The following is a 23,689-nucleotide window of genomic DNA, read 5'->3' on the forward strand; positions in this document are numbered from 1 at the left end:
ATTTATCGTTCATATGTGTAATAAAACATGATGCATGTCGTGTGGACTGTTCTCGGCGTCTCGTGAAGCTTGTTATTTTGAAATTTTCGCAAAGTATTTCATAGCTTCGACCTTGTGAGAATTTGCGTAATAACACCACGTTTTTATCACGAATTAAAAAGGCCTGTAAAGAAGTCGTGACGTCTGCATTATTAGAGTAAATGAAGCCGTCACTTCGTTTATCGCAGTTATCGGCTAATAAATGTTGACCGATAATCAATACGAACTTTGTATTGTATCAGAATTGCCTGTACCGAGAATATGATATTTCAGTGCAATTTGTTGTCCCTCGTGCAGGATTATACCTGTAAGCGCGAGTAACTGCGAATCGAATCGAATCGGCTTGGGTAACGTTCCGTGTCGCAGACTCCTTTTACGACGAACGTTTACAGGTATAAATAGTTTGCGATAGTTAAACTGTAAAATATATGGCAAATTGGTAGAACTGTCAACTCTCTTAAGCGTCGGTGTACACGAACGATAAAACCGAGGACCTGCGATCACCAGCACGAATGCCTCTGATGGCGAGTCTTCTGTAGAATCGAGAATGTTCTTCGGCTGACATGCACCCAAATTATTTACCTCCATATCAGATATTGATCAAATAATACCCTTACAGGGTGTCCCTCCCTCCGAGGATTTGTATAAAATGAATACCTCTCGTACGAGGAGCGGTTTAGAATCAGTTTTGGAAGGAATTCTATCCCGACAAGAGCTCATGTCATTCGGGGGAAATTGGGCCGTGTTTTAGATTCGGAGTATGTCTGCTGGGAAGACAGAATCAAGGGCGGATTCTGGATCAACGCGGTCGGCTCTGAGTCCGCAAGCAAAAAAGAAGGAGCGACCACCCTTCAAGTTGTGTTTCGTGAAGCAACAGGAGAGCGGTCGATCAAATGTCTCTATTTGCAAGACAACCGGTAAAGGAAAACGAGTCGATATTATTTATAACAGCGCGTAAAAACCGCCCAATTCTTTATGGTTTTCACGCGCGTGAATGGAAACTCGCGTTTGAATTATTTGCTATAAAATTCACAATGTATGAGATATACTGAACAAAAGTTGGGGTATAAATCAAATTCCTGATTTTATAAAACTCATTTTAGTTCGTACAGCAACAGCGAATGCTGATAGTCGTTGTAATAGAAACGAGCAATGCCCTGTTTTTTATTCCTTTCTTTTTTGCTGTCATGACTCGGTGCAGAGTTTCAAAATGAGAAGTCTGTACGACTAATTCTTCCTCAAACTCTGTATAAGAAGACAAAAGACTTTCATTGTTCTTTGCGAAACACATTCGATGGACGATCAAATTACTAACTTGTTAATATTTGATTAATCTCGCTGAATATCGGAAATTTTTACATTTACATTTCTGATTATTGTCAATTACTGATGATCAATCAACTGAATTGAATTTCAGAAATTTCAGACATTCTTACCACTAACTTTTTTCTGGTACTCTTAAATTTTGTCCGCTTCTATCGCCGGTTACATTTAAACCAACGATAAGTTGCAGATTTATGCTCGATATTCTGGTTGTTTGGTAGTCTGTTCTTATTTCAGCCAACGTATTAACTCCGAAATTTTACTCTCGCGATGCGGAGCCATGCGATTCTCCTGAAATCAGTCAAACAGTGGCCAAAATCACCGAGGAAGAGCAAAGAGTCCCCAAGACGGTCCACCGTTGGCCCCTTCTTACCAGCCATACGTGAGTTGTCAAATCTTCAAAACAGACAACAAGAATTAATGAAATAAAATGAAAAAAATTATAGGTGTTGAATATTTGTTTGTTACCGCCCCGGAGTTACATTACATTAAATAGTATAGGTAAACAGTACACGTAGGTTGTGAAAGTCGGTATTAGATATGTCCTACAATTAGCACCGAAAGCTGTAATTGCAACTTTCTCAAAAGTAAATTAAAAACCTATTTAATAGTTAACATATTAATCTTTCTCATGCGCGGCACGAACTGCTGCGCTTTCCCTATTTGATATCGGATCCAGTATTTTCCGCTTATTTTCTTCTCATTTCTACTGTTCACCCGACTAATCTTGAACTTCGAGTTTACGGTTCGGTGCACTGAACTTTCTTTCCAGATCTAAACGCCTGGCGGTAACATTTGTCGCCCTACATATTTTCGCCTCGAATACCGTTGTATGAACTCAACGAATATCTCAAGTTGCGAATGAATCGGATATTACTCCAGATTGTTACGCTAAATATCTGAATAAAAATAAATTTACGCCTTTGCAAAATATAACAATAATTCTTTCGAAGAGAGAGTAAAATCCTTGAAGCAGATTGATCTCCGATTCTTATTCTTATAGTTGGTAATTAATTTTTAGTAAAATTTACTCTCAATTTCTTACTGTAAATTCAATCACCGTCTTTTGTATCATATACGCAGGTATGTCAGAGCATGCGTAGCCAATTTAGATATTGCCTGCCACTCCCGCCCATTATATAGTACGTGCGCTGTACTATATCTGTACAAATCTACTTTCTTGTGTGCCTGTAACAGATAATAGTCCTCGATTACCACTATTATTATCGTTGATAAAACAGCTATTTTGTTCCAGGTATGGCTGGTGGCACGATAGGGGAATCCAACCGACAGACCCACGCTTCAACTTTCATAAGAAGACATCAGACATGGTCAGCTACCAAATGAGGATCTACGCCGTAGACAGGAAGTTGAAGGGTCTCGGTTATTAACCTACGCGAAAGAGTCGGAGCCCCTATTGTGGGAAAACCTAACATTGTATAATATGATAGTGCAGTTAGATTTCTAAAAAAGTCTGCATACTGTAAAATTTCAATTTTCCCGTACTGACAAGTATGCTTATAGTTTGCACGACAAAAATTACATACCTAGAACTGCAAATAGATCGGTCGTAGTGTTTTCACGTAATATCTGATTTTCGGCGAGGCTAATCCTCAACTCAACGTTAATTGCGTCTTGATTATTAAGTCAATTGGTATCCTTTGACTGGACGTAAGCTACGTTCTAACCGAGGGTACGATCATTTACTTTGGAATAGATTTTATTTATACGCATATTGGCCACAGGCGCGATTAAATTTGTTGAATGTGTACAAAGTGCGATACGTAGTCCAGAATTTATCTGATAACGTATGCTTCGTCTCCAATGTTTGAGAAAAACTTCAATTCTATAGTGGATGGAAGTTATAATATATCTTGCGAGTAGTTTATTAGACTGTCTTCATTACAGTATTACATAATACGAATGTCACGAATATCTTGTACATTAGTTTTTATTTTTGTTGATTATATACTTATTTTAGAAACGAATAAAAATAGTAGTATAGTCAGACACGCAGTGATAACGGGAATAATAAACTTCATTTCTTCACCTGCACGAGTTGCGTACATTATCTTCATTGATGTGACTCGTACGAACAATATTTTCAATTCAAAATTACGCAAAGCGCAATTGCTTCTTCACTGCCTCCATGAAGGCGCATTTTATTATAATAAGACCTAATGTGGATATATCTTTATAATTTATTATCGATCTCCTCGGTATAAAGTATAGGTATAAAAATATTTACTCAGCATTATATTCACGATAAATGATTCCTCACCCGACTATTTATCTATACACATGTTTGTATTTTTTTCTTGATAACGAGGTGGACAGTAATAGATTTCGTATTTCGAGGTGGACAGTAATAGATCGAGTGGAATATCCCTGTGAATTTGAAAAAAATTTCATGGTATTATTATTTTTGTAGCAATAATTCACTGAAGTACGGATTTCTCAGATTAAAAATTTTAGCCAGATTGGAAAATTCGCGCAAAAACTAAAGTGATATACTTGATGACATGCGTAAGTGGTGAGAAATTTTAGTTGCCAAAAGCTCGTCTCGTACATTTTTTCACTCAATTACAATTACAGTGCCACGTTTAGTATGAATTATCTCCGTTTAATCGCTACTACGCATAGCGGTTGAGCAACCGCGTCGTAGCCAGTGGAGTTAACGCACTACAAAACGACGATATAACAGGCGTACGTGGCACATTTCCGTTTTACGTACGAGTGTGGAGCGTGAAAGGGTTTCGAAGATTTAAATTTTGGCGGGATAGCGGGACCACCAATCGATACTTGCAAGTCGATACAGTGAAGTCGACGGAGTTAAATGAACCAATAGAATTGCCGGATTTGTAGTGACTCCATATTTCTCGACGAATCTCGAACTAAACCGGTCAATCGGAGGCCGCCATTGGCGATTGTTTTATTTTCTGAGTCCGTGTCGCGATAGAAAAAAAAGTTACCGCAGAAGCTTGTCAATATTCCGCCAAAAATGAATCCCGGCGTGGAAGAGGACACGCGACTTCCCGAGGATTTGGTAGATGATATCGATGAAATATCGCCGCCGGAAAGGTAAGCGAACGCTCATAAATACTGTCGGTAATTTCAGGAATTTCTTCAACCTCAAATTATTCCCATTCCGGCTGTCCGACATTACCTGTTGCTTTGGAAGCGCAGGTGCCAGTCTTCCGCGCAGGTGAGGTTAAGAAATCCTTGCTTGGATTTTCGACCTCAAATCACAACAAACCTTCATACTGACCGGGTCTATATTCTCAAAGTCGTTTACCCCGGTTAACCGACAAAACCGAGGCTGCAATGAACCAGAACAGTTGGTTCCACAGGTTGTTTTTCCCTCCAAAAATACGCACTGCACTTGGGCCCTTCTCCCTTTATCGTGATTTATTTTTACGGTGAAAAGTGGCTACACCTATACCTAGTTTTTGGGCAGATGTTTAGATTCCGTGTTCAGAGAAGCAACAAGTGACCATCTTGAAAGTGATCCCTCGTGTAGTCGAGCTTAGCTTTTAGCCACGAAAAAATACGGATACACATTTTTCACCCTATAGTTACACACGTTCATCTTCTTCGTATTTGCCGAAAACTTGACTCGGCGTCAGAAATCTTTTATTGAGAAAATTTACATTTTTCTGTCAACTTAGGCTACTGTGGTTTTGTATATCAGTTTCCCCATTTTGTCTTCTACCTTGTTATCTGATACTCGATTTCTTTGTGTATGAATATTCTCTGTCTGCAGTCCTAGACAAAATCCTATCATATCACAAATAATACTTATCAACCAGTCATTCAATTTTTTTCTATCTTCAGTTATTGTTTTAATTTATTTCATATCGTTTTAAAATCATCAAAAAGCATTGTTCTTAAAATTAACAATTTCAAGCTGGCTTCTCATTCTTACAAAATATCCATATTCAACGAATATGAAAGTATGCATTAACGTTCAACGTTGCAAAAGTAAAAAAATCATTGAGACTAACTTCAAGTGAAAAAAAATATTTCGACGTTCTGTGCTCAATTGAAGAACAGATTTTATGCCTAGCCTATATTTAGGAAAGTTAGAGACAACTATTTACCGTTTTGATTAAATTGATTCATGGTACTTACAGTATTAAAAATGCTCATTGTATTCTTTGGGCACTTGCTTTTTTTATTGTCTCTGAAATTGATGCATATTTCATCTACAATCTTTAGCAAGCGTATACGGTTGGATGATGGCTCTAACAACAATCTCAACAGCACGTTAAATAGTGCAACAAAAAACAATACACGCTGGACTTGTGCAGGAGATACAAGTCTGGTAGAGCCAGAGATTCTGGAAGATATGGGTGTCAGTATGTTGGAAGACGAAGAAATGAGTGGCGGATCAGTGAAAAAATTGAAAACACACGAGTGCACCATCTCACCAACTGGTTCTCAGAACAGGAGAACGCAATCTACAGAGAATGGAGATATTGTTTACGGAAGTCACAGTACCATGTATCGAGATTCAAGTTTTGAGACTGTTCATTTAGAGAGGTAGGTAATATGCCTTATGAAGGTGATGTTTACATTTTTGATCTGTGAACAACCTTAGCAGAATTGTGATCAAAGCCCATTTGTACATTATGTGGTAGAACTTAGGGATCCAATAATAGGAATGAGATATCTTGCTTGTGACTCATTCTGTTTTGAATTCTTAGCTACTGTTAGAAGAGAATTTCATATTATGCAATTTTGCAAATTACAGTTTCCATACCACAGTAATGAAGTAATAGAATTCATGAACTCAGTTTGATTTATTCTAATCAAGGTTGAAGGTAGTAACGTTGTCGTAACGAAACATTGGGGAAGTAATCACTATTTTCTTCATTTTACAATGATTTTGAAGGAACTAAGATTTCGAATCATGAGTATTTTTATTTTGTTATTGTTTACTAAATTTCAGACAATTCCAAAGCTGTCAAATTTGATGCTATTTGATGTTGTTTTTTCTCAGCATCAAACGTTACGATAATGTTACTAACTTCAATATGATTAATTCTTGAGATAAATGTTAATTTTCACGGCTTTGTAATGATTGGTTATTAATAAATTTAATAACTTGTTCACAGATCAGAGAGATCACAAGATCCATTTGAGTTGGAGGATGCTTCTGTATATTTGTCTATCGGCAATGAGTCTGGTTATTCGTCAAGAGTTGAAACAGAAACATTTGGAGACATGAAACAAAGTTTCAGCAAAGATGAATTGGGAGACATGGTAGATAAGAACGGATTGGATCAATTTTATTTGTACAGACGAAAGAAAAGACCGTCTATTACTGGTGAAGATAAATTCAACAAACTCTCTGACGAAATGATTCTGATGATCTTAAGGTGGCTTCCTAAAAAATGCTTGGTAACCACCATCTGAATTTTCTCTACAACGTGCATTTCTGTTTCTATTTTTACGTATTTAAATATTTGTATAATCTGTCTTCAGGTGCGTTCAATGCTTGTTTGCAAACGATGGTGTCAGATTGCCCGTGACGAGGCATTGTGGAGTCGTTTAGACCTTGGTGGTAAAGTTTTGGGAGAAGGAACCCTGGGACATATCCTGCCACGAGGTGTTCAAACATTGAGACTGGCTCAAGCAGAAATCGCAGACCCAGTATTTCAGCCAAGCAGTGAAACTCTGAACGAAAATTACGTCAGTAAGCTGCAATACCTAGATTTGTCAATGTCCGTTATATCGCCTGATGGATTGGCAGCTTTGTTATCTGTGTGTAAATTTTTGAAAAAATTATCTCTCGAGAAATGTACACTGAATAGACTTTGCTGTACTGCTATAAGCAAAAATCAAGACTTGGAAGTTCTAAATTTAACCATGTGTGAAGGAATTGATATAAAATGTCTCCAGGATATTCTAAAATTGTCAAGGTGAGGTACTTGCTTCCCAATTTATACTTGTTATTTTTTATTTGAAAGCTGTAATCTCAGTCTTATTTTCATTATTGTTACCTGTATAACATTTTTAGTTCATTTTAGATTGAATGCTCTTAACGTTGCTTGGTGTGGCTTGGATTTAGAATGTATGACATTACTTTGTCGACAATTACCAAGCACCATTACCCGACTGAATATTGCCGGATGTCGGAAAACCATGACAGATGATAGTAAGTATATAAATATATAAATATAAATATACATAATAATATAAATATGTATAATAATAGTCTATTAAATACTATGACCCTCGACGAAGTATTTAAAAGTTTGTTATTTATTTATTGACTTATTTTTGCAGATGTCAAAGAGTTGGTAAAATGCTGCCCGCGTATCATCGAACTCGATATGAGTGATTGTACAATGCTTACAATCAATGCCACCCAAAGTCTATTAAGCCTCACAAAGTTAGAACACTTAGCCCTAAGTCGCTGCTACAGTATTCCTCCTACCACTTATTTAAGACTAGCTCACATGCCCTGCCTAATGTACCTGGACGTCTTTGGATTAATGGCCGAACCTACTTTAGATACACTGCAAGCAAGTTGCGGAAATACTGAAATAAACAAGTTCCTATACAGTTCAGTCGCCAGACCGACAGTTGGTGTTAGGCGAACGAGTATTTGGGGTCTTAGAGTTAGAGATTAGGAAGCTAGAAGAATTGAAAAAAATCTCATTTAGTGATTTACGAAAAACCAGAGAATTCGACTAGTAGTAGGTATAGTTGATTACAAATCGCGTTTTGTCGCAGTAACTGAGAATAAATCGGACTTAATCTCCGGTAAATACGATTAAACGATTTCTTGAAAACTGAAGTAATAATAATAAAGTAAAAAGTTCATTATGGTATGTATTTCGAAAGTAGTGCCAGAAAGCGGTAATAGAATTGATTTTCATTTTTGTAAATAAATTCTCATACAAGACGATTAACACAATAACATAATAATAATAATAATAATAATAATGACAATAATGTTGTTAATGATCAGTCAATTATCTGCCAAATGTGCTTACTTGTTGAATATCAATTTTTTTTTTTTATAAAATCGCGAAATTCAGCACTGTAAAAAACCTGTAATACTTTGAAAGGTAATGATTATTTTTATAAATGATATTAGGAGAATTTTTCTTTCTTATTTTTATGTCACACAGTCTACACATTGTAATCTCCATAACGTGAATTAATGAATTCTACAATGCTTCTCCCGACATGAGTGATGTGAAGCGAGTTTGATTTCTTGTGATTTTTTTTTTGGAAACCCATGATACTAGATGTAAGAATGTATGTATACTATTTTTAAGATGGATAGAAAGGAAAGTCCTTTGATACTAAAGATAATTCGGTATTTTCCTTTCTTGCATCAATATAGTACCGAATTTTCCTGGAAATCCGGGCTTACTGGATGATTATATTATTGACGACTATGTGAATTAATTATTATTATGTATATTCTATAAAAATGAATCATTATGGTTAATCTGAGTTCAATTCTCTTTTGCTTAGTTTTCAGCAATACCCAACTCACTTTAAAGTTATTTTGTTGCAAGTGTGTAACTATCAATAATCAGCGGAGTTATACTTTGGACAATTTATTAAAGAATCAAAGATACAACTGCAGAGAGTGCAAAACAATACCTTGGTTACTGAAACGTGGAATCCGTTCATTCAATTTATATATATATATAAACATTGAAATATTTGATTATAATTTATTACACAAGATACATATCAATAGGGTCTTAACGAATGATCAATTATTGCGTCAGAAGGATTTAATCTTGTAAAACGGAGTCACATGCGCAATTGACATCTAATTACTTTGTGTGGGGGGTTTGGACCAGTCCACATTTAAAATAAGGTGATCGTAACCATGTCCATGTAATTGAACAATAGCTTTAGCAGCATCAGCTCGGAATTTATAATGAACATAAGCAAATCCTTTACACGAATTAGTTAGCTTTTCCTTAGCAAGGTACAGTTTTTGAATTGGTCCAAAAGGCTTAACAAGCTCTTCCAAATCGGCGTCGGAAGTGCTTTCAGAGAGGTTGGAAATTCGGATCGCTGTTGTATCGTCACGCTTCGTCATCTGCATCGAATCTCCACGTCTATTACCGCCATCTCGCATATTGGGTGGTACGTATCTACTACCCTGAGGTTTATTCAGATCAGACATTGCTCCAGGTGCTCCTGGCACTCCAGCTGGTTTCTTATCATCTGGAACTTTACCTGGAGTAAAACATTTCAAGATTATCAGTAAATTAGAAAGATGGACTGAGAAAAGCTTAATTCTCTTTTGCTACCGAACACAATTACTGGTTGAAGGTAAAAATATTTCAACAATTGAATGGTCGGTTCATCTGAAGAATAATAAAATGTTCAAACTTTAAGGACGCAGTTCTAACATTTGGAAAAATGTTTCCTTTGAGTCAAAAACTTTCTGTTACAGTATAAAATCTCTCAGTATTTCGTCTTACTTTTTCGAAATTTTACTAATACCTATAAATCTATTCTAATCTCAGAACTTGTATAGCGAGGGCTCCTGAATATTATAAAGTTTTTGGATGAGTGAATGCAAGAACTTCAAATAATGGGTAAATATCAGTATCAAGTTACCTCCAGCGAGTATAGTGTCTTTGTAAGGACACTTTGAAGTCCAGTGATCACCATTGCAGTTACGACACTTGACGACACCCTTGTCCCCGATACTCTTCAATTTGTCAAGTGAGTCTTCTTCGACCTTGTTCTCTTCTTCCTTATTTGAAATGAACTGCATGAAGACATCTTCTGCTCCGACAGTTGTGGCTGGATTTGGTCCAGGTCTGTCGTCCGAGGAGTCTCCAAACTTTGCCCAGTTCTTCCGCACGGCTATAGTCTTTGATACTATACGACGTTCCACCTTGTATGTACGGACAACTTTTACTTTCTTATCGTCTTCGTTGTATTTGTATTCTGTAAGGATTTTGAATCCATTTTCATAGACCTCTGTCGGTGGTGGCAGTGCTCCTCCTTCTTCCTCAACTTCATCTGCCCAACTGGATTTAACTTCTTCTGTTACCGGCATGTCTGAAAGTTTGAAAAACACCTCTAATCTAGTAGATGGGTAAACAATAGTGTTGGGCCAAGTATATCAATCCTAGCGTTTTTTTCTACCTTTTACTAGTTGTTTCTCTTTAACGTTTCACATGTCTTTTAATTGTAACTTATCAAACTTTTCAGCCTCTAGAAGAATTCCAATTCAAGCGGAAGACTTTCGATTTTCAATTACTATCAATTTCCCTGTACAGGAACCTTCGATTGTTAAGAAACATTTGTTTACACTTGATTGATTAAGGAAGTGTAGATAGCGAACGGAATAATAGCGAGCAATTTACAAAGTAAACGATCTTCATAAATTTATAAAGATATATTTAGGATTTCAAAGAATGGTGGAGATCCAGAATATCTCTGCGTTTGAAAGGATAGTACGACTCAGGATGGAGCATTGAACTATTTGAGGTTAGGGTATCGCAACGTCTCGAGTATTGATACCCATCATTCCAATCAATTCATGAAAGTAGTGTCGATTAAATTTAGAAACACGACACAATGATTTGGCAACTGGAAGACTCTTTAACCTGGTAAAATGATCGTAACATTGTAGAAGATACTGAAAATTGCATTTGAGTAGATCAACCTCACGTGTCATAAATTTTGGAATCTCAGCCGGCGTTGAGCACCTTAATGAAAAATGATATGGAATAGCAGGTATTAAAACTTACCTGTTCTCCGTGAGTAACGGTATCGGTGTAACGAAACGTAATACTTGGAAGATTTTAAAAGAACTTGACAACGCTTCGTCGTACATATGTCCGTCGGATAGACGATCAGCCAAAATGGAAGAAACGCCAGTGGCGTTGGGGGCGATCGCTGCTCCCTCTGTGCGTTACATCGCAAACTTTAGCGACGAATGTAGATGAATGGCTATAAGTTGTCTGTGGATCACGGTGAATGCAGCCAGCATCATGTCGAAATCGTATCTCTCTGATGTTCTGCAATAAGTTCTCAACTCTACCGTTGGAACATCTCAGAGGGCGCAAGCGCACGACGATTTTCGGTTGTCACACCAAAGTCCACTAGGGGAACTGTCTTTACATTCTTGAGTCAACGGCGAGGGAGACGAAGTGAAAAAAATGGCGATGTCTAGCGTTGTCGCTGTATCGTGAGCATAATGGTTTTCGGCACAACATTACAGTTGAAAATACGATAGAGTTTCATTATTAAGTGTGAATTATTCGTTACACGACGAGTCTCGAGTACCCACGAAGAAGAAATGGATCAGGCTCCTGCAGGTAGAGAAAAAAAATCACAATCCCAAGAATCAACGAAGCGCGGTATTATTTCCACACTACGTATCACGTATCAATTAATTTTTCGGCTTAATTTTTCGCCCATCAATACAATATTACTCTCCACCTTTACAACTTGACGAGTAAATACAAATCAATGCACATTTCTCTCACCCTGTGCTACACAAACATATCGTTGTGTACAGGAATTGTATTAGGTTATGTGGCTCGTCTCACGTCCACCTTAAAATTGCCGAAATCGGCACCCCGATGAGAATTTGGAATTTTGATTTATTACTAAGTATGACTATCTACGAATCTTTTACAACACTCGGCGAAATATCGGTGATTATTTTTGTTTTCCACGTTCACATTCATTGTCCGTTCGCTGCTTTCTCTCCTACAATCACCCTTCAAGACATACAATCTGTTAATCAAACCTTAGGTATGGTTATGATTTTAATAGGGTAAATATTTGTATTCCATATTCATTTCACAACACGTAATCGACATCTAAATTGCGATCAAACAAGTCTGGAGAATCTTTTAAGTTATATCATAAACGATTTGTCTCAAGAGAAATATCTGATACTCTTCAATACCGCAATAACATTATATTGATATCCTTATCTTGATATCATATCTTGTTCTGCGATGGTTACATATTGTTTCCATTTATATTTTAAAGTTAATAAATAACAGGATAGCTATCTAAATGTTGGATTATTTTTTATATCAGAACTGTAACTAGGATATTGTACTTATATGTCATAATGATTTCTTGAATATTTTAGAAAATAATCTGTCTAGAAAATAATACCGGGTAAGATGATGATCCTTTTTTTCCATGAAATATGATGTAAGCTTACATTGTTGTTGGATGCCGATTGTTCTAACAAAGTTCTGTTTTCAATGATTTAATAGACACGGACTTGCGCAACATCATAGACAAGCTGGCTCAATTTGTCGCACGTAACGGACCAGAGTTTGAGCAGATGACGAAAAACAAGCAAAAGGATAACCCGAAGTTTGGTTTCCTGTTTGGCGGAGAGCACTTTAACTACTATCAATACAAAGTGACAACGGAGCAAGCCAGTAAGTGGGAACAAATCCCCTTAACAACGTACAAAAAAAGGTCTTCGTTCAATGAGCTAGAAGCAAACCCAAAAAAAAAAACAAAAAAACGGCTATGAGAAAACGTATGAAATCATCAAATGAACAAAACATCACCACCGTGCAATGAGATGAAAAATGTCATTTGTGCAAATCAGGACATCGTTCAAGATTTTGGGAATCGTTATTTATTATAAGACTTGAAAAAAACTAGAAATGTGAAAGGGGCTTTCTTAAAATACAAATAAGAACAAGATGTAGCTTTAGGATTGTTATCTGATCCAAGATTAGATCGGCAAGGATACAAATGTTTAAAATACCAACTACTTTTATGTTTATGAAGAGTACTACACACTGCCGCAGTAAAATCTGTTTTACATACATGCTCCTGTACTCAACTGTTTGGTGTAGCACGATGAAAGAAAGAAAACAACACATTCTGTGTTTCAGTGGCGCTTTAAATTTAACAGTAGACTTAATGCATTCTTACATGATGCCAGAAAAATTAATATGTGCCATTCGAAGATATTCATCCAAAAAACAACCGAATTAAAAATGACAAAAAAATAACAAAAAAAAAGTAAAAAACATGGACCATTAGTTTATTTTTTCAATATCATGAAGAAATGAAAACAAATTGCAATAATCCACCGTCATTCGTTTACAGTTTTAAAGCAAAAAGGAATAAATCCAATGCAAAATGCCGACCCACGTTTAAACGTTTCGCAGCAGCAGCAAACAGCCGCGGCCGTCGCTTCGCCACAAAATAACGTCAGTCTTGCCTCGAGCCTGAGCGCTCAAAACAACGGTTTAAGCCAAGTGGTCGGGAACCCAGGGCCCGTTATACCAGGGATAACTGGGGTACCCGGAGTATCCGGAGTTCCAGGACCAATCGGAGGGCCTGGAAATGTGGGACCACCTGTTGGGGCCATTCCTGGACCAATAAGGAACGTGAATTCGCCGATCGGTGGAGTTAATCCTGGAGTCAATATTGCTGGTCCTTCAGGTTGGTTGCGAAATGAACTTGCGCAGCTTCAGTCACAGCAAGCTACACTCCGAGAACAAGTTAGGCAATCTGAGCAAAACCTCGCTGCCCAACACGCCGCTTTAATGGCTCAACAACAAGGGAGAGTCGAGGAGGCTGTCAGACAAGCTCAAGAAGCATCGCTGCAAAATAATGCTCAGCATACAAACACTGACCTTTCTGCATTTGATTCTGTACTACAACCCATTATCGAGAGCTGCACTAAGGACAGCATCAGTGCCGGAAAGGCTTGGATACTACAGAATTCTATCACAGCACAAAGCAATCAAGTTATCGCTGAGCATTTGCTGAAAAAGTATGTATATCTGTTCATCACCATTTCTCGATGTGTTTAAAGTTATCAAAATTTCACATCAAAGCTTAGCCGGCAACAAAACCATATTAATTTTTTTTTTTAATCGAATTATAGTAATTTCTGTAATAAATTTTAGAGTAATTCAAGGAGCAGCTTTCAGCCAGAAGTTACACGTGATTTACTTAGTAAACGATGTTCTTCATCATTGGTAAGCATACAAGCGTATTTCACAAAGAGGATTATTATTTCAAAAGTTTATTTCGACTCAGTGCTTACCTGAAGGTAGGATAAGCAGACTGGTCAAATGAATGCAAACTGGAAATGCATATAACTGGTTTATAAAAGATATTCTAGAATTGGTTCTGTACCTTTTTATCCAACACATACAATATAATCATGTATACATTATTGTAAATCTTAAAACAATTTCTTAGTGCGAGGAAAAAATCAATCGATCTTCGCAAAGCAATGGAAAGCGTTGTTGTCCCGATGTTCTGCAACACGTCATTGGCTGCTACCGATGAACAGCTTAATAAATTGAACAAACTTTTAAGCCTTTGGGAATCTAAAAATAATTACTTTGACGATGGAATAATCGAGAAGTTGAAGCAACCGAGTATATCTTGGTCAGAATACCAGGCCAGTTTAGTTTCAAAACATGCAAGTGCCATTACACCAATCACAACATCAACCAAACAGACTTTTGAAAATTATCAAGCTCAGCATCAGGCCTTCATCAATCATGCTATGAGACAAATTCAAACTATAGAGCAGCAGAAAATTTCCATTGATCAGCAGCTTAAAGCTCCACCACCTCCGCCACCGCAAATGGTAAGCTTTGTTGTAAAATAAACTGATATTGCATATTCAAAAAATGTTTCGCGCTTCTAATTAATAAAAATGTTTTATACAGAACCAAACAAATTTAAACATACCACCAACTCACACTGGGCCGCCTCCTCCAATGTCTGGTGGTGATATGAATTTTAGTCAGCCCCCACCAGGCTGGGGAGTTCCTGGGGCTCCGGAACCACCTCCGTTTACCAATGTTCCATTACCGGACTTCTCTAAACCACCACCTGGCTTTGGCCCTCCACCGATCATTCACGAACCATCCATGGAAGATCTTATGCCTAGTATGCCATACTTCGAATTACCAGCTGGCTTAATGGTCCCACTCATCAAATTGGAGGACGGCGAATATAAGTCATTAGATCCAGATGCTATAAGACTTCCACCACCGGCTCCACCGAGTGATAGATTAGTTGCTGCAGTCGAAGCATTTTATGCTCCTCCAAATCACGATTCACCCAGGGATAGGTAAATCAATGTTTAGTAATAATTTCATGTTATACCGACACATTTACATACGATATTCAGGCAAATACACCAATTCACAGCGATGTGACGCTGATGTTAGGTATATTACTATTGGACTAAATGCATGCATGCTTATATTGTTACTATCGAATTTTAGTGACGGCTGGGAGAAACTCGGTCTGTATGAGTACTACAAGGCGAAAAATGCGGCACGCAAACGAAAGGAGGAAGACATTCTGAGTGGATTAAGACAGAGGTCTCGATCACCGTCCCCTATTTTAAGGCCACGATCTAAAAGCCCGAGTCCGCCCAAAAAACGATACAGAAGTAAATCTCGCAGCAGATCCAGGTCTAGATCGAAGGGCCGAAGCAGATCTAGATCACCAACGAGTAATCACCGGCGCAATTCCCGTAATAGTAGCAATCACAATAGCAGGAGTAGGAGAAACAGAAGAAATAGCAACAAAGAAAGGAGTCCAGACAGCAAGCGAGGGGACAGATCTGACCGAAGTCCTACGCCACCTAGTTTTCTGTAAGCATATTTACGTCATTATATTTTTTTTAAACTTAATTAGTGAGTTAAAATTATTTAAAATTCGCGTGGTTAGTTTCCTTTTACGATTTTTCGTAACTTTGTCAAATGGAAAAATCAATTTGTTGACTTTTTTCGATATAGTTCCGGTACAAAAGTACATTTTCCATTCAAATGAATTTTACCAATATGTGATAACGAAATGCTGACTTATACACTTCAATAGGGGATCAACGTACAGCAAAGCACAGCAGGAGATAAGTTTAGATGAGAGTAATAAAGGCCATCAATTGTTGAAAAAAATGGGATGGGGTGGAGCTGGTTTGGGTGCAAATGAACAAGGAATTGAAGCACCGATATCAGGAGGGGAAATACGGGACAAAAATGACCAGTACAAAGGTGTTGGGATTAATTTGAATGACCCGTACGAGAACTTCAGAAAAAGTAAAGGCCAAGCTTTTATCACGCGAATGAAAGCAAGAGCGGAGGAAAGAGCGGAAGAAAGAGCAGAACGAGATTGAATTATTTTATAATTAAATATATGATATTGTCTCTAATATCGACATTGTAAGACAAAAGTGCGGCTGTTTATACGTATACTCACGTGTGTACGTACGTATACTTGTACGTGTACATAATATAGATGTACACAGTGTAACCGTTGCTTGTGAGCAAAGGAACAGAAATGAAAAGGGAGACGCATTTTTTTACTTGACGAAGGAAGACATTTTCGTAAAATAAAAGATTTTGCATTCATACCATTTGGTATAAAAACACCCTATAACAATGTGGAATAATTAAAAAAGACTTACTACGTTGTTTATTGTTTCATCAAAATGGAAACTTAACGATAGCCCCTGATTTTTGCATGGTCTTTAGTCATGGTCAAAGCCTAAAGGTTCTTTGACTTTTGAACGATATTATTTATTACTTTATCGTATTCAACCCCGGCAATATGTGTCAGTTTTTATATGTACGGATCACAATGCGTTTTCTTACACGAATAACGAAGTCTACACAGTTATTTCATCGTTTAAAAGTTCGTCAGCTATTTGCGAGGAACGTTTCACAATTTTAACTGCTATTCTGAAACAACACAAAAAAAGAAACAACAATTAGTAGAAAGGGCGCATTCAAGCATTAACAAGAATATTATGTTATCAAATGATGTGTACAATGTCAATACGTTTACAGAAATTTGTTCATACAATGAAGATAATCTGTACGAAAGGAGAATAAATAAGAAAAAAAACGTTACAGAATTTAAAAAAACGAATGCATGCTTGTATACTACCAATTTGATTTGCCTGATCAGTAAAACAAATTTTTGGATTATAGAAATCACGAATAATTAATGGCGGATTGTCTTTCGATTAGAATCATGTAAAAGGATTTATGTCAGTTAATTGAGGTTCGCTGTTTGAGCTAAGATCAAGTATTGATAAAACTTTGGTTATTTGCGGTTGGTAAAAAGATTAGTGGTTTTTGATTTTTTTTTTTTTTTAACTACCTAAAAGTCAATAATTAGAAACAGTGAAGCTTAGTTCAGGCATATCTCGCATAAGAAACAAGAATAAAAACGAAAAGAAATCATGGTGGGTTGAAATATTACATTGTAGCAATGAAGAAAGGTAGAGAAAACTTAATCAAAGAACGGAAAATTGCCTATACCCGTATACATTACTCATTATTTATAACGTACATATTTTGCATTTCCCATTACTGATTTTATGTGTTTATTATTTCGAGCTGAGAATAGACTCGTTATCATTAATTTACAATTACAGTTGTTGAAAGTATAATATGTACATACTCAAGTCAGTGCATTTCTCTCCAGGGGCAACAACATGCCTTATTTAAAAAAAATGTTGAAAATTCAATAACTGTATTTATAGACTTAATTAATCATTCTGTTGAACTTAACTACATTCTAAATAGCTCAAAACTAAATACTGTACAGTTGGTATAAATCTGTTAATAATAAATAAGTAATAACAATAATTATAACCAACGATGTGCAAAAATATTTTTAACCGGTTATTCCGGTGAGTGTTATTCTGCACGTGCAAAAAACTTGTAAGATGGAAAAAAAATAAATAGGAAACCGAGAAACAGTATTGGGCCAATAAGAAATAAAAATTAGGAAGTACAGAGATCAATTTTTTATATTTTTGAAATGATTTGGAGGTTTGGATAATCATAAAATTTTGGCAGACGGTCCGATACATTACGTGCTGGTTCAAGATAGTTGCCTTCTATTTTTTTCGTTTATCTGCAATTTTTTATTTCTATGATTTGGGAAAATTTTCATTTTTCTCCGATCTTGATCAATTTGTGAGAGCAACTACGCGCATTATCTACTTTTAATCCGCATTGTAAAAACTGGATGACGTACTGATCTGCTGATGACATCGTACGTTTCGTTCAATTTATCACTCAAGTTTATTGTGTATTTTCTTGTAATGACAGCGGTGAGGCACTACGATGAACTGCTATTACCGTATCACACTTTATACAATCGCGTTACCAGTACGTAACGTTACGTTGATTCCGGGCTGGTGGTATAGTTTCTGACACCGGAACATTTTAATAGATAACTTCTCTATGCTTGGTAAAAGAAGTTTGCTCGCAACGAGATCAAAGTTTCAAAAACATGTCTTATCGCGGTTAGCGTGTTTCTGCCTTGAGAACACATCATTGAGCATAGATATAATTTGACCGTCTGCGAACGAGCTTCGAGGGGTTTTAATCTTGGATGCCCCTTTGACCCCCCCCAATGAGAACTGATAACCAAACTGAATATTTCCAATGCTGAACCGGTTTCACAGATATCTCGGGCACGTAAACAGACCTCATGATCAACTTCGCAGCTTTTGCTAAAGCACAATCTTGGAGTTAAGCCGATGCAACTTTCAATGAAAACTAACACGTTTTCTTTTCCCGTTTTTTTTTTTTTTTTGCTTAATATTTTTCCTCTTTTTTACGCATTCGTGTTGAGAATTAAAAAATAATTGTACAATAAGTGAGGACTGATCAGCGGAATTGAGCTTACCGATTTTCAAGCGACAAATGATCGTTGTAGAATCAATTTTTAGGAAGCCTTTCTTATCGTTTGGGAATTGTGAAAACTAAAAAAATAAGCCTACTCTGAAATTCGGTGGGTTGGATTGAGAGCTGCGAAGATGCGATAAATGTTTACATTTTTCCGCCGTAGGTTTTCAGAAGTTCATCGCAGCGAATTCAGATGAAGCGCAAACCTTTTCTTGCATGAAATTACGTTGAAATAGCGTCGTAATTCATTGGTTCCATAATTTTTTAAAACTATTTAAAATTTTCTGGAGAAATACAAAGATGTTAGCCTTTCTTTCTCTCTGACTTTTGGAGCTGAAAATTTTTGGTCTTAGAATTGAGTTGAATGTCCCTTTCTCGACTAATTGGACGTCAGGTAGAATTTAACAGAAACAGTAAAAAACATCGTAAGATTAACAGGTGTAAAAACACTGCAGTTGAGATTCTGACTTTTACTCTTTGAAAACATTTTTAATACCCTACTCAAGCAGGCTCTACTTGCAAATCATCGTCTCAAATTTATTCTTCAATTGTATGATTATATCGATGAGCTCTGAGTCTGGTGTATCGGACCGACGGCAGTTACGGGTACTTGGCTGTCGGTCCAAGGTCACATTCATGAAATTACTTGGATCATATGATCAGCGCTGGGGTTTTCCGAGCTCTTTAATACTGCAAAATCACTTTAGAAGTAAAATTGCGAGGTCATAACGGTTCCGAAAGAAACTAAAACTCTGCACTCCAAGCATAATAATAGAAATACGCGAATAATTAGCCCTCTGGTCTAGACCTGGGTCATTAATGACCTGGCGGTGTTTTAAAAGTTACGCTCCTGCGAAGGGAATTTGTTTTCTTTTTTAAATAACTATTTATCGATTGTAGATACCGCATTTGCGTTTGCATATCCTTACTCAGGACATTCCGACGATGCCAATTTACTATTAAAATTATAAAAACTAATCCTCTGAACCAGTTTTATAAGGAATAGAATTTTCGGCTCACAAATGACCCATGGTATACGTTACAGTGACGACGAAAAATGGTGCTGACTAGAGTATCAGCAGAGTATCGTCGTTGCGTGCCCGTGACTTGCATTTCACTTGTCACCGGATGCACCCAAGTATACAGATATTACCACATGATCGCGGATTACGGCTTTGTTAGGAAAGGAAGGAATTGCGGTAATGGCGTAAGTGCAACGTGATCAAATTCCGAACAAATTGTACGGGCGAAGGATTGACTGAGAAACATGCGACGTGTGAGAGAGCGCGATTCTCGAAGGAAAGGACCTCGGCTGGCCGACCAGTCACGGGGCTCACAACGCTTTTACTCACGATCAGCGCCGCGCAACACGTGCGCAAAATGTGCATTCAGGGTCCGATTCGTTGCCGCAAAGATTCCATTTAGGTGTAGTATTTATAGTCGCACGTAATGCGCGCTTGCACATAAGACCGAGAATATATTGTGCAAACCAGGGCGTGTGAGAACATCCGTGTTTTCCGTTCGAGCTTTCGTTGCGAAAGTTCTACATCAGCTGCGCGCACGTTTACGTTTTCCAAATGTCTGCACGGCGTCGCGACGTTACGGCTCAAGGATAATCGGATCGGGCCACATAATTTCCCCGTAATTTTTGCAACCTCGCTGAAAACTGCAGCAATCGCTTACTGCACAGTGCGCGTAGCCACTGATCCGGAACTAAGAGAAACGCGACTCGCAACAAAACGTCGGTACTCTTGTTTTAATTGACCAAGGTCGATGGAAGGCTGTTAACGTTATAGCAGGCCGTCGTTCGCACGCTGAATCGCAATATCTATTTCGGTACGCCATATAACTATCGATGATCAAAAATCACGCGTTCGGAGCGTGATGTTTGTTTCCGAAGGAAATACAACATATTTTTGGTAACGACCTGACAACGATTCACCATTGTCAGGTTCTCGGCGATAACTGAATTTTACGTTATACGCTATACGGAAATAAACCATCAGTTTGCTGTCGTTATATGCAGTTGTGTCACCGTTTCCCCAGGCTGTAACAAATTTTATAAACAAACAATCTAACTCGTGTGTACCAAATATAATTAGCTTTCAAAGAGATAAATTACGATTTCACGCGTGTTAAACTGCTTCTGTTGCAGGTTTTTACACGTATCCGAGAAGTTGTCTAATTGTCATCGGACTATGTGACGTTGTTGCGTAAAGATACTCAACCGGGTATAATATATCTCTGATAAATTGATTCGATGTAGCAGACTGTGTTCAACGAAATGAATAATTATTACAGTGTATCTTGAGAGCGGTGAATTCCGCACACGCCTCACATTACGCTCGATAAATTTTCAAACTTTCCTGTACACGTTACAATAAATACAAGTTGCAGAGAGGGTTTTACGGGGATGCCCTAGTCGATTTCGACGTTGACATTTGTATCTTCAAATATGAAAGTCTGCGTATTTCGACAGCGAAAAAGGACTCAACAGCCCCACTCTGTACACAATTTTGAACAAAAATACTCCAATATGTTTTCATTTGACGCAGAAATAAAGAAATGACAATAGTAAATTCATAGATTCGAATTATGCTCTCTAAAATTCTTATAGCCTTGGAGAGTTTGCATACTGTGAATTGGTGCAAGTATTTGTACAAAAATTGAACGCCACGGACAGCATTCTTGAGAAAGTATAATACATACAATCGCGGTTGAGTTGCGAAATTTATAACTCGCACCTTCGGCAAGAGAGTCGTCGAATCGTTTCCAGGAATTTACGAGCGTGCTGACACGTTGCAACTTGATTCGTGCAGATTTGGGGGATTACATACATCCGGTATTCAGCTGAGAATTTAATAACGATGCTGAAGCAACGCATGGCAGTTATATGTCCTCAATTTTTGCTTACAATAATCGCAGAGAATCGCTTAATTTGTCTCTGGCCGTTCAGTGCAGTTCCACACGTACGCCATTTCTGTATATTACAACACCGTCGTTCATGCTTTCGCGTAGAAATGTTAATGTTGCCAAATGGATTATACTTGAAGTGCGTTTAAACTCTGGCAAAAAATTTCATGTGACTTTGCGTTACGACCGACATCTAGAGACGTAAGATTTTTCATGCTCCAAAAACGTCTTACCGCAAGCTTACGTAACGGAGTATAAAACTGATCGTTGATCCTGAGGATGAATTTATCCGCGACACGCGATAGACAGAACAGATAGTAAGCAGATGATTCGGAGACGTGCCGTTCCGATACCTTCAGTATCGATAAGACTGATAAAAGCTGGCTAACCAGCCGTCGATTAGGCCGCAATATAATCGGCGAGTAAAGCGGCGTTTTGAGGATAATTTTATCGCCAAAAGCCAAATGAGAAATGGGGTCAAGGTGTCAAACCGTGGCAAACACGATAAGCGTGTTACACACGAGCAGAAGGACGCACGCACTCGTATTACACGTCTTATGTATAATGTGACTTTACGCTTTGAAAAACAAATGACTAATGTAAAACGAACGGAAGGCAGGGGAAAATCTCTGCGGCTACATTTGAGCTTATTGCATACCGTGTGTTAAAGATTTCCTTTGGAACGTTTCCGTTGAATAAGTAATAAAACCGCCGTGCAGTCACGTATGCACATGGGTATCTTACCTACTGCACGTGTCACAAGTGACGGCTATTAAAATTCGATTACCGGGATAATTGTGATTTTATACCGTAACTACTCACTCAATAAGCTCTTTCTAGGCCGCTCTATACGTATATCCTTCTCTCTCTCTCTCTTTCTCTCTCTTTCTATTTTTAGCGGGGTCAAGATACAAATTGTCAGAAGTATACATATAAATACGTCACAGTTTGCGCGTTACTGGCTATGCGTCAGCTGAACTTACACGTGTGGCTCACGTATAGTACTTACAGTGTTAGCAGTCGTTAGTGCCTTATTATAGTTCAGCACAGAGTTAATATACCGAGGCGTATATAATCGGCAACAGTTCGCCGAATGAATTTGTTGCCATTCTTCAAAGCCAAGATTTCTATACAATGAATTTTGTAAACACCTTATTATTTTCAGTTATTTATAAGAATAATTACACACCGTTAAAGCTGCTTACAATTACAATGTATGTTAATGTACAATACATTGACTTTGTTGTATACAAGTATTTATGCAGTAATAACAATTTATATCAATCACTTCTTACTCATGGTTATGTCAAGGTTTGTCGGGGGTTCCTACAGCCGTCATATCGCAAATATTCATTACACGTATGTGTAGATTCGGCGTTTATTTTCAGTCCTGCGTTACGTATATACGTCTTGTAATTTTCTTCGGAGAACATTTGAAATGTTGGTCTTTAAAAATAGACTTAAGATTACCTATATTTTGGAGTACTGAGATTCGACCCAAAGATCATCAAATAGGAGTCTGCCTTATTTTCCCTGCATGATATCAATTTTTCCCTTGGCATTCAACGAAATCTAACAACAGGCGGCTCGATATTCGAGTAATTCGTCCAGACTGATCAGCTGATTCTCAGTTTCGACGCCATATTGAGTTTGGTTAGGTCCGTATGCTGAGTATCAATTATTCGACGAAAGAAACATCCAGAAACTTTGGTAAATTTAAATATGAAATTCTTCCAATTTCT

At 37.5% G+C, this 23,689-nt stretch overlaps 4 protein-coding genes and 3 long non-coding RNA genes across 9 annotated transcripts; 4 read left to right on the forward strand and 3 right to left on the reverse strand.

Annotated features, from left to right (window-relative positions):
• The first annotated feature begins 714 nt into the window (after positions 1 to 714).
• Positions 715 to 3,366, forward strand: LOC124302476 (uncharacterized). Its single transcript, XM_046758706.1, has 3 exons — positions 715 to 956; positions 1,600 to 1,744; positions 2,618 to 3,366. The coding sequence occupies exons 1-3, from the start codon at positions 800 to 802 to the stop codon at positions 2,751 to 2,753; spliced, it is 438 nt and encodes a 145-aa protein (XP_046614662.1). The 5' UTR covers positions 715 to 799; the 3' UTR covers positions 2,754 to 3,366.
• LOC124302483 (uncharacterized) lies at positions 3,269 to 4,017 on the reverse strand. 2 transcript variants are annotated; one of them, XR_006907713.1, is made up of 3 exons: positions 3,877 to 4,017; positions 3,611 to 3,750; positions 3,269 to 3,539 (listed from the first exon to the last, which is right to left on the reverse strand). It is a non-coding gene; the product is annotated as an uncharacterized LOC124302483 (long non-coding RNA). The 2 variants fall into 2 exon arrangements; XR_006907714.1 differs by having other exon boundaries at positions 3,272 to 3,539; positions 3,932 to 4,017.
• Positions 4,018 to 4,224: 207 nt separating this feature from the next.
• On the forward strand, positions 4,225 to 8,282 carry LOC124302459 (S-phase kinase-associated protein 2). 2 transcript variants are annotated; one of them, XM_046758670.1, is made up of 6 exons: positions 4,225 to 4,443; positions 5,581 to 5,904; positions 6,480 to 6,765; positions 6,850 to 7,286; positions 7,395 to 7,522; positions 7,654 to 8,282. In XM_046758670.1, the coding sequence occupies exons 1-6, from the start codon at positions 4,364 to 4,366 to the stop codon at positions 7,998 to 8,000; spliced, it is 1,602 nt and encodes a 533-aa protein (XP_046614626.1). In that variant the 5' UTR covers positions 4,225 to 4,363; the 3' UTR covers positions 8,001 to 8,282. The 2 variants fall into 2 exon arrangements, with proteins under 2 accessions (XP_046614626.1, XP_046614627.1); XM_046758671.1 differs by lacking the exon at positions 4,225 to 4,443 and adding an exon at positions 4,595 to 4,712.
• Positions 8,283 to 8,926: 644 nt separating this feature from the next.
• LOC124302471 (eukaryotic translation initiation factor 3 subunit G) lies at positions 8,927 to 11,268 on the reverse strand. Its single transcript, XM_046758697.1, has 3 exons — positions 11,112 to 11,268; positions 9,967 to 10,416; positions 8,927 to 9,579 (listed from the first exon to the last, which is right to left on the reverse strand). Exons 2-3 carry the CDS (start codon positions 10,412 to 10,414, stop codon positions 9,164 to 9,166), a joined length of 864 nt encoding a protein of 287 aa, XP_046614653.1. The 5' UTR covers positions 10,415 to 10,416; positions 11,112 to 11,268; the 3' UTR covers positions 8,927 to 9,163.
• A 167-nt stretch (positions 11,269 to 11,435) lies between these two features.
• On the forward strand, positions 11,436 to 16,739 carry LOC124302455 (calcium homeostasis endoplasmic reticulum protein). Its single transcript, XM_046758658.1, has 8 exons — positions 11,436 to 11,681; positions 12,603 to 12,773; positions 13,459 to 14,131; positions 14,268 to 14,339; positions 14,566 to 14,962; positions 15,045 to 15,451; positions 15,609 to 15,983; positions 16,210 to 16,739. Exons 1-8 carry the CDS (start codon positions 11,663 to 11,665, stop codon positions 16,502 to 16,504), a joined length of 2,409 nt encoding a protein of 802 aa, XP_046614614.1. The 5' UTR covers positions 11,436 to 11,662; the 3' UTR covers positions 16,505 to 16,739.
• On the reverse strand, positions 16,702 to 18,484 carry LOC124302482 (uncharacterized). The gene is made up of 2 exons (XR_006907712.1): positions 18,379 to 18,484; positions 16,702 to 17,069 (listed from the first exon to the last, which is right to left on the reverse strand). It is a non-coding gene; the product is annotated as an uncharacterized LOC124302482 (long non-coding RNA).
• Positions 18,485 to 20,422: 1,938 nt separating this feature from the next.
• LOC124302484 (uncharacterized) lies at positions 20,423 to 21,579 on the forward strand. The gene is made up of 3 exons (XR_006907715.1): positions 20,423 to 20,870; positions 21,190 to 21,265; positions 21,336 to 21,579. It is a non-coding gene; the product is annotated as an uncharacterized LOC124302484 (long non-coding RNA).
• Positions 21,580 to 23,689: the final 2,110 nt, after the last annotated feature.

Source organism: Neodiprion virginianus, chromosome 4, assembly GCF_021901495.1.
Source record: "Neodiprion virginianus isolate iyNeoVirg1 chromosome 4, iyNeoVirg1.1, whole genome shotgun sequence".
NCBI classification, from domain to species: Eukaryota; Metazoa; Arthropoda; class Insecta; order Hymenoptera; family Diprionidae; genus Neodiprion; species Neodiprion virginianus.